The sequence below is a fragment of the Heptranchias perlo genome, chromosome 1, assembly GCF_035084215.1.
Source record: "Heptranchias perlo isolate sHepPer1 chromosome 1, sHepPer1.hap1, whole genome shotgun sequence".
Taxonomy (NCBI): domain Eukaryota; kingdom Metazoa; phylum Chordata; class Chondrichthyes; order Hexanchiformes; family Hexanchidae; genus Heptranchias; species Heptranchias perlo.
In genome coordinates, this window is record NC_090325.1 from 23,624,177 (window position 1) to 23,641,721 (window position 17,545).

Genomic DNA, 17,545 nt, shown 5'->3' on the forward strand with positions numbered 1-17,545 from the left:
GCAGGTTGTGTTGATCTAATAAAGACCATATCTACGGTCAGCTTGGTAGCACTCTTATCTGATTAAAAAGGTTTGAGTTTCAAGCTCCACTCCAGGATTTAAGGACGTAGCACTGAAATGGAGAATTAGATTGTGGGACTACTAAATTGTCAGAGATGCTGCTGTTTAAATAAGACCTTTAAAGCAAGGACATGTCTGCCTGTTCCAGTGGTTCAAGTGGATGTGAAAGATCCCAAGGCGTTGCTCATGAAAAGCTGATGATTATCCTGAGTCACACTTCTCAAAAGTCAAAAACAGATCCACTGGTCATTCATTTCATTGCTCTTTGTGGGATCTTACTGTCCCCAAATTGACTGATGCATTTGCCTTGCTGTCCTTCAAAAATAATTCATTGCGTGAAGTGCTTTTTAGATATGAGTTGAGGTACTATATAAATGGAACTCTTTTTTATCAGTCATCTTTTGAAATGCGTGAGGTAGAGAGTAGAATTAGGGATTAAAGATCAGTGTATGACTCATTTATTTTGACTGGATGTCCAACTCCTCCCTTCACAGTGTGAGGCTATCAAACCTCAAATTGTATGACTTTAATTGAAACAATTTTTTTTCAAGCTACTGTCTTGTGGACAGTTGTTGAATTCAGTTAAAACACGGAAAGAGGAGGGATTAAGAAGAATACAGATATATAATAGAGTGGTCATCTGAATTGTCCCTGCATATGACTTGATTTTTCTTTACCTTTCCCTTTACAACCATGTTGCTTCCATTAATTTCTTTGTTGCCTGCTGTTGGCATTATCTCTTTATTCTTGCCTCTGTTCTGTTTTGTACAGAAAGCATTCATCCTTGTAGGCTTCTCTAGAGTAGACAAATCTGCCGTATTGAAAATAAGAGAGTTGGATCCAGATCATGGTTTCTGCAATGACTGCATCAGTTAATTCCAAGGCATGAAGTTGTGTCTGTTTAGCTTGTTGATCGCTTCTTTCCTTCCCAGTGGAGCCCTGATGGCTCATCATCTGATCAGGATGGGCTGAGTAGCTTCGGTAGATAGAGTACCAGCTTGACATCAGCAGTAATTATATCAGACACCTGAATATTTGGGCATCAGTGCTTTGGGATATTCCTGTGTATTTGGCTTTTGGTGATACCAGTAAAAGAGAGCCCGGATTTGGAGGGAGTATATCTTGAGGACATTGGGTTGGGGAGTTTGGTGTGAAATTTGGTCCCAATTAATCTGATATTTTAATTACCAGATTCAATGTCTGTGCTAGCTGGCTCCCCCTATAGTTCAGTTGGTCAAGGCAGTGAGTAGCTAAACCACACAGACAAGAAAAGTCCCAGGTTTGATCCCTGGTACATGATGAGTTAGCTGATCTCAGCCACCACAGTGTTTGGGACATTGCAATTAACCTTGGTACCTTTGAGTTAGGGTTGGGAAATTTGACTAGAGTTCTAGCAGTGGTTGCTATTCAGTATGTGTACATTAGGTTTGTCAGTGATGCCTAATGTAGTAAAATAGCCGACTTAAACTCATTGTTTACGCTTGCACTTAAGAGTGGCCACTTTGGCTATTGTTATTTTGGAGGATGCCCAGCGAAGTCAGCCTTCGGAAGATGGGGGGGAAGAAATGGCGAGGGGACAGTCCTAATTTCATATTGGGTTGGGCATCATTGCAGCAGTCGGATATAACCTTAAGGAAATTCTAACTAGGCTTGTTGAATTTTACTGTATTTAATATGGAAGCTCTGAAGAAACAGAAAATTCAGATGGATGGATGTTGCTGAAAAACTTTGTGCATTAAATTTAATAAGTTGGTATCTTTACTTGAGTTTTAAGCCAATTTATATACTCCACTTTCTTGATGTGGTATCAGAAATGTTGAATTGCATCGTGAGCTATGAGCTTCGATTTTTAACCCCCCCCCAATGGGCGGGAGAGGGTCGAGGGGTGTATGATAAAATATCGGAATCGCACAACATGACTCCTACCTGCCACATTCCCGGCCGCACTAATATTTACACCGGTGATTCACACTCTGGACAAGGCTCCCGCTAAAAGCAGGCAGGGGTCTACTTAAGGTTCAGAAGTCGCGGCCGGATGATGTAATCGCTGCTGCAACGTATTTTTAACCTCACCACAGGGAATCTCGCGTTGTCTTGCCCAGGAGCAGAAACGTGGGGGGAGGAGCCGACCGGCCAGAAGAGACTCAGGTAAGTTTTACAACTTTGCCTATTTTTAAGCTCCTTGTGGGCCAGAAGGAGTAGAAATGCTCCCCTAGGCCTCACAAGGAAGCCTTTGGCCTCGCCAGCCCTGGCCTTCATCCGATCGTGCTCGGAGTTTTCCTCTCCCTCCCTGTGATTGTGCCCGCAGCCTTCCTCCTACCCTTCTGACTGCCGGGGACCGTTTCCCTGGCTTCGGCGTCCTGCCGCTAGATTTCAATTTCTGCCTGCCAGCCAGGCTGTCGTTCTGGCGGGTGTCGAGCGGGATTCTGCCCATATTTATTTAAATAAGGCCCTGCTGTTAAGATTGGCAGGACTTCTTCATCCCCGGCCATGCCGGGTTCTTTGCCCACTACCTGGCTCCCCTGCACCCTTCCAGCCTTCCAGTTAATATCAGGGCAAATTTCTATTTGCTTCTAGCTGACATGGAATTACAAATTGTGTGGGAGGGAGGGGGGCATAGCCTTCATTCATTAAGATGCTTATGACCCATCTACATCTTTAATTGGCATGATATTGTTTTAAGATATCATTCATGATTCAACATATTATAAATGACAAGAAACCAGCTCTTGGTGACACCTGTGTCCCATACGTATGGTACACTGAACCCTGGCCTGTGTATGAAGGCTCGGGCATGTTACTGAGGCTGTTTAGCCAGAAGAATCCTAACTTCAAAAATGGATGATGTTGGAAAAACTGTCGTCTGTGGGGACAGTTGTAAGGAATGACTTTGGCCTATTCATTTGAAGTAGCAAGCATTTTGAGCTTGACAAATATTAACACTTGTGATGTATTTGTTATATTTAATGTAAGTTGTTTGACTTTGGGGAGGGAGGAAGCTTTCGTTTGTGAGAGCATTTGGATGCTGAAAAGAGTATTGTACAACAGGCGGCAGAGAAACGAGATATTCTGGTTTGCAGTACGGTAGGACCTGAAAGAAAAGGCTCAGAGATTGAATCTTGAAAGTGAGGCCCTTACCTAATGAGAAACTGTAAACCTTTGTTGTCCAATGCGTTAGCCAGGGAATCCATATGAGGCTAATTGCAATTTCGATTAGTAAATATAATGTGAGAAATAGACACTGTTATAGAAACTCAATGACTCGAATCAAGATCTAGCACAGAAAGATTAAATGTGTAATACAAAAAGTCTGGTCCTAGAAAAGCTACAAATGGCATAGTTGTTTCTATACTTAAAGCCCTATCTGAAAATCCACTTTCTTGGCTTACTTATTTCAACTATCTGTCAACTTGTCCTGATAGGTCAGACCAGAATGCAACTTGTGTCTATAGCAACAGAGGTCAAAGTCAGACCTTTAACTAGACTAGTTTCCATATTACTAGTTGGCTAAAACACTGGGAGGCTGTAGTGAATAAGAAGTTGTTACAACATCTTAATCACCACAAAGTATTGTTTGGTTGTAATTTTAGTTTCAACGTAATGGATCATAAGAACATAAATAGGAGCAGGAGTAGGCCACATGGCCCCTTGAGCCTGCTCCGCCATTCAGTCAGATCATGGCTGATCTTCGACTTCAACTCCACTTTCCTGCCCGATCCCCATATCCTTTGATTCCCCTAGACTCCAGAAATCTGTCTATTTCAGCCTTGAATATATTCAATGACTCATCCACAGCCCTCTGGGGTATAGAATTCCAAAGATTCGCAGCCCTCTGAGTGAAAAAATTCCTCCTCATCTCAGTCTTAAATGGTTGACCCCTTATCCTGAGATGATGCCTCCTAGTTCCAGACACTCCAGCCATGGGAAACAACCTCTCAGCATTTACCCTGTCAAGCCCCCTCATAATCTTATATGTTTCAATTAGACCACCACTCATTCTTCTAAACTCCAGAGAGTATAGGCCTATCCTACTCAACCTCGCCTCATAGGACAACCCTCTCAGACCAGAAATTAATCTAGTGAACCTTTGCTGCACCGCCGCTTAGTGAGTATATCCTTCCTTAGGTAAGGAGACCAAAACTGTACACAGTACTCCAGGTGAGGTCTCACCAAAGCCCTGTACCATTGTAGTAAGACGTCCTTATAATTACTTGCAATAAAGGCCAACATGCCATTTGCTTTCCTAATTGCTCGCTGTATCTGCATGTTAACTTTCTGTGATTCATGTACAAGGACACCCAAATCCCTTTGACTATCAACATTTCTTAGTCTCTCACCTCACACATAGACGAAGTCTCTCTGAACACCAACATTTAATAGTTTCTCAACATTTAAAAAATATTCTGTTATTCTATTCTTCCAACCAAAGTGAATAACCTCATTTCCCCACATTATTCTCCATCTGCCACCTTCTTGCCCACTTACTTAACCTGTCTATATCTCTTTGCAGACTCTTTGGGCTCAATTTTGAAATGGTGGCGGGTTGGCAGTAGGATGGGGGGGGTGGTGGTGGTGATGGTGCGCGTGGCAAACCCGAATTTTAAAAAAAGCTTAACTTTTCTGACTCGATCGCTATGTATTTGATGGTGATTAAAGTTCTTTCTGGGTTTCGCGCCCGGCAGCCAGCCTGATTGACAGGCTGGCTGCCGACAGGACCTGCAATGCCAAGGGGTGGGGGGTGGGGGGGGGAGAAAGAGAGGAAAAGAGAGAGAGTGAGACGTCTTCTGGCGCTGGAACAGAAGATCGGGGTGGGGGGGGGGAAAAGAGTGGGAGATTGGGGTGGGGGGGGGAAGGAGAGAGTGGGAGAAGGAGAGTGTGGGAGATTGGGGTGGGGGGCGAAGGAAGGAGAGAGTGGGAGATCGGGGTGGGGGGGGAAGGAAGGAGAGAGTGGGAGATCGGGGTGGGGGAAGGAAGGAAGGAGAGAGTGGGAGATTGGACATCGGAGCAGGGTGGAAAGGTAGGTTGATTTTGTGTTTTAACTTTGTGCAATGGTTTTTTATTTAATTTATTTAGTATTTTTTTGCCTGATCCGGCCCTTCACACCTGGTTTCACCAAATGTGAATCGGAAGCCGTGGGAAAGCCGCCCAGGTAAGTTAAAAATCGTTCTAACTACTTAATGGGCTCGATTTTACCGCCGGGTTTCCTGTGGGATTCCAGCGGGGGGGCCCCGAAAATCCCGATATCCAGTCACGTGACCGGATCGCGCCACGATCCCGACCACTTCCGGGTTCCTCGATGACATGCGGGGCTGCGTGCACGGCCCCCGCTGGTGGGAACCCCGCAGGCAATTAAAGCCAGCGGGGTTCCACTTGAGTGTACTTACCTTGCTTGTTGAGGTCATTAAATGAGCTGAATCAGCTGTCAAAACAGGAAGTGTGGGATTTTACCTTCAACGCAGAGTGTTTCACACACTGGGGGAAACAGTCTCCCTCCAACCAGGCATGTTGCAGCCAGCAGCCTGTGGCAGCTGCCAAGGTGCACTCCACGGGGGTGGGGGGGAGAGCCCTCACCCACGCAGGAAGCCACCGCGTCACATAGGGCAACCCCTGCCCCTCACCACCCCCCGCCAAGCCAGAGGACAGACCGACGCGAAACCGCAGCCCCAGTCCGAGGAACCACCCACCTACCCTGCACAACCCCTCAGACCAACACCTGCCAGATGGGTGGTGCGTGGACACCCTCGGAGGACGAACAGCATGACCAGCCTCGCAGTCCACGCCGTCCGCCGCAGAGACGTGAAGCCCCCCAACACGGTGCTGTTGCACGCCCACCTGCACAGCAGGAGGGAGGGCAACCGCAGAGAGAGATGCGTCGCAGAGGGCACTACCCTCGCCACAGGGTCCACAGACCGAGGCGCAGCTCCCTGGACCTCTCCGAGCAGCAGTGCACACGGAGGCGCAGATTCACTCGACATGTAGTCGTGGACATCTGCAGCCTCTTTCATGCCGAGCTGCTCCTGGCTGGCACCAGCACCGTCTGCTTACCTGTCGCTGCCAAAGTCACCACTGCCCTCCACAAATTCTCCTCCGCATCCTTCCAGGGTGCAGCCGGGTACACCGCCGATGTCTCTCAGTCGTCTGCGCGGAAGAGCCCTGAAAATACACCTGCACCTACTCTGTAGTAACACAATGGGTGGCATCAGTGGTGGGTCCTCATAGTGATACCCAGGAGCGGGCATTATTGGACACAACAGACAGGATTCGTGGAGACATGGCAGTGGTGGTGCCAATATAATGTGTGATGTTTGTTGCTCAGAAATTCAATATAGGTAACACCCATGGCAAACCCTCAGACACCCTTGTGCATCCCCTTCATGCTCACGACACGTTTGCCTTACGCTGCCTACTGCACATATGTGATGCATGCCCTGTGGCTGCAGCACAGGTGGTGGCAGGTTGAGTGAGGCTGGCCGTGAGGGAGCTGCACGAGAGGGTGAGTATGGGATAGAGCCATGAGATTGTATGAGGATTGGGTTGCGTGTTAGTGGCGGGTTGAGTACTGGCGAGGTGAGTAGGTGCAGGTAAGATGAGGATGGGGTTTGAGTGGGTATGAGGGGTGATGTGACAGAGTAGTGTTGGCGGTGCCGAAGGAGATGTGGGGTGGGGGCAGTGTTGTGGCAGACGGAGTGCAGGGGAAAGACTACGTGTTCTCACTGTGGCTGACCTACTGCGGTCATTGGAGCGCCTCCTGCACTGTATGCAGGTGGGCGATATGTTGGTGGCGCAGGTGACCCCCTCTGCCACCTCGAGCCAGGCCTTGGTGGCAGAGGCAGGCCGCTTCCTCCCGCCCGCCAGGTGGAAGATCTCTGTCCTCCCCCTCCTCCTCGCCCCATCTGATGATACCTGGGGTGAGGCATCATTAAACAACTGGGAGCAGCCTTCCCCCTGGGCTGCTCCATGCTGTAATTTGTTCCATTGGTTGCAGCATCTGTCAGTGGAGGACTGCCCCTTTAACTAGAGAGCCTCCAGCTGACAGATCGTACTGCGCATGCGCAGCCCGCCCGATGCGCAGACCAGCAGCGCGGACCCCGGAGGAGCAGGTAAGTGGATCCAATTAGTGGGTTGCCTGCTACGATCGCGCGGGCAACCCACTAATTTCACCGGGCGCGGAGGCCACGCACCCGAAACCCAACCCGCCGGAAACCCGCAGGCCTGCTAAAATCAGGCCCAATATGTCAGAAGTAAAATGCCTTAAGTACCTCAATGAGGTATATTTGGTTCTTTAACTGTCATCCTGAATTCCAGATTCAGTAAGCGTGCGCACAGGTGCGTCTGTGGGAAACTCTGAAGTCGGCGGTTTGGAGCTGGCTTCCGAACCCGCTCTGCATTTTTGCAATTTTCGCAGCCCTTCCCACCCCCAACGTACCTGCAATTTAAGTTTAAAATTGAGCCCTTTGTGTCCTTCTCACAGCTTACTTTCCCACCTAGCTTTGTATCATCAGCAAACTTGGATACATTACACTTGGTCCCTTCATCTAAGTCGTTAATGTAGATTGTAAATAGCTGAGGCCCAAGCACCGACCCTTGCGGCACCCCTCGAGTTACAGCCTGCCAGCCTGAAAATGACCCGTTTATCCCTACTCTCTGTTGGAATCATAGAAAATTTACGGCACAGAAGGAGGCCATTCGGCCCATCCGCGCCAGCTGAGAAACGAGCCATCCAGCCTAATCCCACTTTACTGCATTTGATCTGTAGCCCTGCAGGTCACGGCTCTTCAGGTGCACATCCAGGTATTTTTTATGAATTGAGGGTTTCTGCCTCTACCACCATCTCAGGCAGTGAATTCCAGACCCCCACCACCCTCTGGGTGAAAAAAATGTTCCTCATTTCTGCTCTAATCCTTCTACCGATCACTTTAAATCAATGCCTCCTGGTTATTGACCCCTCTGCTAAGGGAAATAGGTCCTTCCTATCCACTCTATCTAGGCCCCTCTTAATTTTGTACATCTCAATCAAATCACCCCTCAGCCTCCTCCGATCCAAGGAAAACAACCCCAGCCTCTCCAATCTATCATCATAGCTAAAATTCTCCAGTCCTGGCAACATCCTTGTAAATCTCCTCTGCACCCTCTCTAGTGCAATCACATCGTTCCTGTAATGTGGTGACCAGAACTGTGCGCAGTACTCAAGCTGTGGCCTAGCTAGTGTTTTATACAGTTCCAGCACAACTGTAATTGTTTCCTTAACCTTTGAAAGAAAATTGCTTCCCCCCCCCGCCTTTATACCCCTCTCTATCACGTCTGAAAACCCTGTAACCAGGGACGTTGAGCTGCCGGTTCTGCCTCTCTTTAAGCCATGTTTCTGTAATAGTTAAGATATCATACTGCCACGTGTCTATCCGTGCCCTCAGCTCATCCGCCTTATTTCCCATACTCCTTGTATTGAGGTAAATACATTTAAGGACTGCCAAACTCCTCTGTTGTTTATTTTCTAACCTTCGTTCCCTCTGCCTTCCAGACTCATTCACTAATTTTCTGCCTTCCATTTCCAGTTCTGACTTTATCCCATCTGAATCCACACTCAGGTTCCCATCCCCCTGCCAAGCTAGTTTAAACCCTCGCCGACAGCACGAGCGAACCTCCCCGCAAGGATATTGGTCCCGGCCTTGTTGAGGTGCAACCTGTCTGGCTTGTACAGGTCCCACTTCCCCCAGAACCGGTCTCAATGCCCCAGGAACCTAAAGTCCTCCCCCTTGCACCATCTTTGCAGCCACGCATTCATCTGCTCTATCCTCCTATTTCTATTCTTACTAGCGCATGGCACTGGGAGTAATCCAGAGATTACCACCTTTTTGAGGTCCTGCTTTTTAATCTCTTTCCTAACTCTTTAAACTCTGCCTGCAGGACTTCATCCCTCTTTCTACCTATGTCGGTTAACCAATCCTCTATCCATGCTAATATGTTACCCCCAACCCCAGGAGCCCTTATCTTGTGTAACAACCTTTTATGTGGCACCTTATTGAATGCCTTTTGAAAATCCAAATATACGATATCCACTGGTTCCTCTTTATCTACCCTGCTAGTTACATCCTCAAAAAACTCTAATACATTTGTCAAACACTATTTCCCTTTCATAAAACCACGTTGACTCTGTCTAATCATATTATGATTTTCTAAGTGCCCTGTTACCAGTTCCTTAATAATGGATTCCAATATTTTCCCGATGACTGATATCCGGCTAACTGGCCTGTAGTTCCCGTTTTCTCTCTCGCTCCTTTCTTGAATAGCGGGGTCACATTTGCTACCTTCTACCATGGTCCAGAAATTAAATGATTTGTTTAAGGATTGGTTACACTACTCAGAGGAAATAGGGTTATGATAAATAACTCGCCAAGGCTTCTTCGGCAGCACCTCCCAAACCCGCGACCTCTACCACCTAGAAGGACAAGAGCAGCAGGTACATGGGAACAACACCACCTGCACGTTCCCCTCCAAGTCACACACCATCCCGACTTGGAAATATATCGCCGTTCCTTCATCGTGCTGGGTCAAAATCCTGGAACTCCCTTCCTAACAGCACTGTGGGAGAACCTTCACCACACGGACTGCAACGGTTCAAGAAGGCGGCTCAACACCACCTTCTCAAGGGCAATTAGGGATGGGCAATAAATGCCGGCCTTGCTAGCGACGCCCACATCCCATGAACGAATTTTTAAAAAGATGCTTGTTGTCTTCCATTGTAACTAATTCACAGTCCCTTGGGGAAGTATGCTTGGCACTGTTGTGTATTTTTTGTCCTGTAATGTTCTGATTTTCTGTACAGAATGAAAACTCCTTACCAAAAAGATGCGTAGTGAATCAGTACTGGCAGAATAATGTGGAAGACTGCCATTCACTAGCATTGGTACTTAAAATTTTAAAGCATGTAAAATTGACCTGGCTGCTAAATAGAGGACACCCCTGAGCAGTTTCAAGCTTACTGCAAAATGGGAGGGGAATGTTGAGAGAGCCAATTCAGAAGGGTGTGAACATCTTTTTATGCCTAGAAATTACAAGTTCCCTTGACTCGCCTCAATTTAGAGGCCATTGTTTTTTCTATTTTGACACGTTAATTGTGCTGACAGTAAGTGTGTACTTAGTACAGCAAGAAGGTGATGGGTGTGTTTACTTTGAAAGTTCCTATTAGACAACGTTGCAGGGTCTTTTATTTTACTTTATGAAATCATTAAACACATGGGCCTAAATTTTCCGCTCAAGTTATACCAGCTCCTGATGCAATCCAGGTGCACAAAAGTGGAAACCTCTTTGAAAGCTGTTCTAACATATACCTGCACCTCCTGCCGCTTCCAATATTGTGGGGGTAGGGGAGAAGTACAATTATTTCCAACAATATCTCGGTGACCATATGATGTTAATGACTAATGCACTTTCCGATGTATTTTCTGGCACATGCACTATAGAAACACTGGGTGCAAGGAACATCTCTTTTTCCCTGGCATCAACATTACTATGGGTGGTGGACGAACCATTTATATTTTAAAGGGCCAAAATGCAGTCGATTGCAGGTGAATCCATACGCTTGGACACAACTTTTTTTTGAAATTGCAATTTTATTGTAATCACAGGCAGAACAGATGCCTGCCACGGCCAATCGCCACTCCACTTCCAGGTGGGCTTCCCTGGTGCAGGCCTAAAAAGTGTAATTTACTGTGACCACAGAGAATTGCCTGGGCCTGGAAGATCCCAGCTATGATGTCAGTATCTGAGGTATTAATGAGAAGTTTGGAATTTGATGAAAGGTGCACTATCTAATTTGTTCAATCTCTTCAGATCTGATTACTCAAATCATTTTTAAGTCCAGATTTATAGTTGAAGTGGCAGGTGAAGTTTGTACCATTATTGTGCAGACAAATCAATAGGGAATTAGAACACATGATCTGACCCCTGTTGGCTGACTACTTTTCTTTCATTTGAGTCTTTATGGTATTTCATTTATAACTTTAAAAATACAGCGTGGGAAATCTACTGATCCAGCATTACTTTTGAGCTTGGAAGTTACTATCGGCAATGTTATCGTATGACAGCTTAACACAGGTTGTTTATTTTTTTGCATTAAACATTTGTACAGTAATATTTCCAATGATAATTTGTAGCCAATAGCTTCATCACAAAAGATGGAACACGCAGTTTACTAGAGATAAAAAGGTGCTTGCACCTTCAAGATTTTAATTGCTGTTAGTATCCTGTTGAGAAGATAGCTGGAGGTTACTTTGGTATTTTGAGTAGCACAAAGAAAGCTGCCTAACACACACTTTTACTGCTCTCATTATATGAGCTAAATTGTTGGCTCGGACATCCACACAGCAGGTTAGCCAATGAAGCAGAGCAGCGATAATCTTCATAACCAGCTGCGGGTTGCAGCATAAACAGTTGAAGTGGTGCATCGAAGGCTAGCGTAGCTTTTAACTGTAGAATCATAGAATATTACAGCACAGAAGGAGGCCATTCAGTCCATTGTGTCTGTGCCAGCTTTTTAAAAGAGCTATCCAATTAGTCCCACTACCCACCCCCCCCCCCCCCACTTCTTTCTCCTAGCCCTGCAAAATTTTCCTTTTCAACTATATATCCAATTCCCTTTTGAAAGTTAATATTGAATCTGCTTCCATCACTCTTTCAGGCAGTGCATTCCAGATCAAAACAACACGCTGCATGAAAAAATTCTCCTCATCTTCCCTCTGGTTCTTTTGCCAATTGTCTTGTTACTGATTACCGACCCACCCGCCAGTGGAAACAAATAAATTTCTCCTCATAATTTTGAACACCTATTAAATCTCTCTTAACCTTCTCTGCTCTAAGGAGAACAATCCCAACTTCTCTAGCCTCTGCACATAACTGAAGTCCTTCATCCCTGGTTTCATTCTGGTAAATCTCCTTTGCACCCTCTCCAACACATTAAAATTCTTCAAGTGTGGTGCCCAGAATTGGACACAGTACTCCAGCTGAAGCCTAACCAGTGTTTTATAAAGGTTTAGCATAACTTCCTTGCTTAATGTCCCATTCTTCTGCAGTTCTTCTCTGTGATGAAAGGTGGTGTCAGTCCTTAAGTGAAAAATCAAGGACAGGATGGAACACTTTATAGGGCCTGATGACCTTCCCTCAGAAACATGTGATGCAGGGAGAATGTGGTAAAAGCAGGCGGGGAAAAGGTGGTTGCGGGACTAATGGGATAGCTCTTTCAGATGTGGCTGACTCTATGCAGGCCCTTGCAATTCATAGTCCAAGGAGATCTAAGGCCACCAGAATCCCAGCACATGGACTTTGGAATCCTGCAGCCAGCCAACACACTTACTCCTTCCACAGCGGAATCACTTAAGAGTAGTAGGTCAGACATTGCATATCTGAAACTAAGCACAAAAGGCAGCATTGTGCCAAATCAAGCTGATTGCATTCTTGTACTATACAATGAATGCACTGTACTTGATTTAAATGAGATTTATTTCTCAGCGTTTTTTTTAAAAAAGAGCAAGAGCCCAGCTTATGATGCCAATAGATGACATTTGAAGAATTCCGCATGAAAGAGCAGGAGGAAGTTCTGTCCCGTCCCGTTACCCTCCCCCGCCCCCCAGTGGTTGAGACATCAATTAATTCTGATGATAGCAAGAACTTTTAATGTTCCTCCGCTCTGGTTGCTGAGAGGGTGTCAAGCCGTGGCTGTGGAAAGTAACTTTGGTTCTCAGGAACCATGCTTCCACTCTTCTTGCCCCTTCAAATAAGGTTGGCATACATAAGTGAGAATTCCGGGAAGCAAGTGTTCCTCTGCATGATCCGGTGCTGTTGGTTGAATGTCAGTTTTGTCAGTTGGACACCGAGAGAATAAAATCCCTGTTGCCTCATCATATAATACACAGCCTGAATAACAGCACAGGTGTAATTAGTGACCCCCTGGACTAGGAAAACCAGCAGATCTGTAAATTGTGTTGCCCTCTCGTGTTACAGCTGGTCAACGGTGAAAGTGATGGCTGTTGGCCCTGGCATCCGTGACCTCCTTGATATACATGTGGGTAGCAAACTGGCCAATGCTGCAGATGTCCCTCGAGCTAGACTGGAAGGATCCTGACAGAATATGGTGTGCTTTACTCTTAAGCTTTTAGGGCGGTGGTAACAAGGTTAATGACTGTCGTGATCTCAGCACCGTAGCACTCAGAATTTTCAGCCCACAGCAATTCTGCATCATTTGGGAAATGAGTGAGACCTAGACAGCAGAAATTCTTCATTATCAAAGGCATTTTTCATATGTCAATTGCAATTTTCATGATGAATCGACTACATTGTACTCTGTTTTGCTGTACTTTAATATTTTGGTGCCTGGTCATTTAGATTAGCCTAGTGCAATTTTTTTGAACTGGGGCTTCCACCAGGGTGGGAAAATGCTATTGCAAAGCCACAGCAGTAACTGTAGAAGATCATGTTATCACACAACATCAGGCATAAAGCTTATTAGAAATATACTATTTTGTTGCAAATGAATATGCATTGACTTATATTCAGTAAGAAAGTTTCATGTTCACTGGAATTGTAATATTTCACTATAGTTCAATTAAAATGAATTTAATTGATTTATATTCAGATTAGCTCCGATATGTTTAGATGCAATAATACTTTTTATTCTGACAGGAACTATGACAGACCTCTAAATTATTATATAGATTGACTACTGTGACTGCAAACATTTAAGTTAATTGATACTATCAGGAATTTTGCCAAGCTGAATTCCAGATGTTGAAATTTATTTCAGATCTTAATTTATTATAATGAGCAAGTTGTATAAAACAACAAAACACTGTTCTTCTGTCTCATAAGTAATTATTTTGTTTTCTTTTTTGCAGCTGTGCTTGTTTGAAATCTTCCCGAACCACTGAAAAATTGCTGTCCCTATAATTTCCTGTAATAACGGAGCTGGCAGTGACTGGGGAAAAATGAGGAAAACTAGATTTATCTTCAAAGGAGCTCTAATGTAAGATGTGTGTGTTTTGCAATAAAATTTAACAACTCCTCTTAAAATTAGAATTCTAAGCAGGAATTTTTGATCAATGCTGATTTTAAAAAAAAGCTACTAACTTTAACTAATTGAAGTTGGCTTGTAAAGAATAGTAAGATACCTCTGTGTAATTAACAATTGGTAATCTTGAGTTCATCTATCCTTATAAGAACCAGGGCTTATTTCTCACAATGCATAAATCTGAACCCCAATATGAAATAACAGCGTGTAGGATAGATTACTGTCTCCAGAGTGTGTTGCAAAGCTGTAACAAATCAGAGGTTGAGGTAAAGTCACAAACTGAGAGCATGATTTTCTACGTGTAGTTCTTCATCAGGTCTACAATATGCAGAAACTTCACCTTGTATGTGTGTGATTTATTGGCCAAGGGATCCAAAAAAAAGTGTGCTATCTCAAGAGCTCCTGTTCAGTTTCTCTATAATAAAACACCAACAATGTATTTTTTCTTTATGATCTCATTACATTCTAGCCAGTTATCATGCTTCCTCGGATCAATTGGTGAACGTGCAGAATAATTTTCCTTTCCTTGTGGTAGAATGTTTTTGTAACAATTTACTATAGTTACAAAATTATTCATTCTCATCCTCTACAGATTATTATAATAAGTCCAGATTATTAAGAGAAAGACATGTTAGCGCTGATGGGCGATTAATCCCATGACTGTCCCTCTAGATAAAAGTCCGTGGTGTGTGGAGGGAACGGAGAGACTATGAGGAATTGAATGAGAAAATGTCATGAAGGACCACCTTCATTTTTGGCAGAAAAAATAGCAAGTTTGTTCTTGAGGTCCGAAAGGAGAAACATCTATCCAATAGATCCTGATCCTTCAGAGTTGAGGAAATGTCTCACTTGTTGTTCACCAGCTGCTAGTTATGTCACAAATGTATATTTTTGGAATATTTATGTGACCAAGTGTCGGCATTACACGTAGAAGCTTTGCAATCTGATTTCAGAGCTTTAATGGCAGAACTGACAACCCAACAAGAGGGGATGCAATTCTAGATTTAATCCTGGGAAATGAAGATGGGCAGGTGGGTGAAGTGACAGTGGGTGACCATATTGGGGATAGTGACCACAATTCAGTTAGTTTTAGCATTATTATGGAAAAGGACAAAGTTAAATCAGGAGTAAACGTTTTAAATTGGGGGAAGGCAAATTTTACAGAACTAAGAGGTGATTTCGCAGAAGTGGACTGGACACAACTACTTGAGGAGAAATCAGTGTCAAGCCAGTGGGAGGCACTAAAAAGTGAAATTCTACAGGTACAATGCAGGCACATCCCCTCAAAGAAAAATGGTGGCACTGCCAAATTTAGAGCCCCCTGGTTGTCTAGAAGTATACAGGGCAAGATAAAGCAGAAAAAGAAAGCTTATGACTGTCACAGAAAACTAAATACTGCAGAAAGCCTAGAGGAGTATAGAAAGTACAGGGATGACGTAAAAAAGGAAATAACGAAACGGCATGAAAAAATATTAGCTAGTAAGATTAAAGAAAACCCAAAGATGTTTTCAGTACATTAAGAATAAGAGGATAGCTAAGGAAAAGGTGGGACCTACCAGAGATGATAAGGGTAACTTGTGTGTAGAAGCAGAGGATGTGGGTAGGGTTTTAAATGAATATTTTTTCTCCGTATTCACAAAGGAAAGGGATGATCCGGATATAGTAGTTAAAGAGGAGAGGTGTGAAATATTGGATAAGGTAAACATAATGAGAGGGGAAGTACTAGAGGGACTGGAATCCTTGAAAGTTGATAAATCACCAGGGCCGGATAGATTGTTTCCTAGGCTATTGAAGGAAGCCAGGGAGCAAATAACGGATGCTTTGAGGATCATTTTCCAATCCTCACTAGATACAGGGGAGTACTGGAGGACTGGAAGACTGCAAACGTAGTACCATTGTTTAAAAAGGGTACGAGGGAAAGGCTGAACAATTATAGGTTGGTCAGCCTTAACTTGGTGGTGGGCAAACTATTAGAATCAATACTGAGAGATAGGATAAACTGTCACTTGGAAAAGCATGGTTTAATCAGGGATAGTCAGCATGGATTTGTTCAGGGAAGGTCATGCCTGACAAATCTGATTAAATTCTTTGAGGAAGTGACAAGGAGGATTGATGAGGGTAGTGCAGTGGATGTTGTCTACATGGATTTTAGTAAGGCATTTGACAAGGTCCCACATGGCAGACTGGTTAAAAAGGTAAAAGCCCATGGGATACAGGGAAATGTGGCAAATTGGATCCAAAATTGGCTCAGTAACAGGAAACAAAGGGTAAAAGTCGATGGATGTCTTTGCGAATGGAAATCCGTTTCCAGTGGTGTACCACAGGGCTCAGTGTTGGGTCCCGTGCTGTTTGTGGTATATATTAATGATTTGGACTTGAATGTAGGGGGCATGGTTGGCAAATTTGCAGACGACACAAAAATTGGGGGTGTGTGGAATTCGCTGCCGTGTAGTTGATAGAGAAGAGGAGAGCTGTAGACTCCAAGAAGATATCAATGGGTTGGTGGAGTGGGTGGAAAAGTGGCAAATGGAATTCAACCCGGAGAAGTGTGAGGTAATGCACTTGGGGAGGGCAAACAGTAAATAGGAATATGCAGTAAACGGGAATATATTGAGAGGGGTATAGGAAGTGAGACTGGAGTGCATATGCACAGGTCCCTGAAGGTGGCAGTACAGGTAGCTAAGGTTGTAAAGAAGGCATACAGAATGCTGTCCGTTGTTAGCTGAGGTATAGAATACAAAGGCAGGGATGTAATGATGGAACTGTATAAAACGCTGGTAAGGCCACAGCTGGAGTATTGTGCGCAGTTCTAGGAATATAGGAACAGGAGTAGGCCATTCAGCCCCTCGTGCCTGCTCCGCCATTTGATAAGATCATGGCTGATCTGTGATCTAACTCCATATGCCTGCCTTTGGCCGATATCCCTTAATACCTTTGGTTGCCAAAAAGCTATCTATCTCAGATTTAAATTTAGCAATTGAGCTAGTATCAATTGCCGTTTGCAGAAGAGAGTTCCAAACTTCGACAACCCTTTGTGTGTAGAAATGTTTTCTAATCTCGCTCCTGAAAGGTCTGGCTCTAATTTTTAGACTGTGCCCCCTACTCCTAGAATCCCCAACCAGCGGAAATAGTTTCTCTCTCCACCCTATCCGTTCCCCTTAATATCTTGTAAACTTCGATCAGATCACCCCTTAACCTTCGAAACTCCAGAGAATACAACCCCAATTTGTGTAATCTCTCCTCGTAACATAACCCTTGAAGTCCGGCTATCATTCTAGTAAACCTACGCTGCACTCCCTCCAAGGCCAGTATGTCCTTCCGAAGGTGCGATGCCCAGAACTGCTCACAGTACTCCAGTTGCTGTCTAACCAGGGTTTTGTATAGCTGCAGCATAACCTCTGCCCCCTTGTACTCTAGTCCTCTAGA

At 44.7% G+C, this 17,545-nt stretch overlaps 1 protein-coding gene across 1 annotated transcript in view; it reads left to right on the forward strand.

Annotated features, from left to right (window-relative positions):
* The window catches only part of LOC137320687 (lactosylceramide alpha-2,3-sialyltransferase-like), a 142,332-nt gene that overhangs the window by 49,121 nt on the left and 75,666 nt on the right, over positions 1 to 17,545 (forward strand). The window contains exon 2 of the mRNA XM_067982373.1: positions 13,947 to 14,074. Coding sequence (XP_067838474.1) covers positions 14,037 to 14,074 — 38 coding nt within the window. The 5' untranslated portion in view covers positions 13,947 to 14,036. The remainder of the gene's footprint in view (positions 1 to 13,946; positions 14,075 to 17,545) is intronic.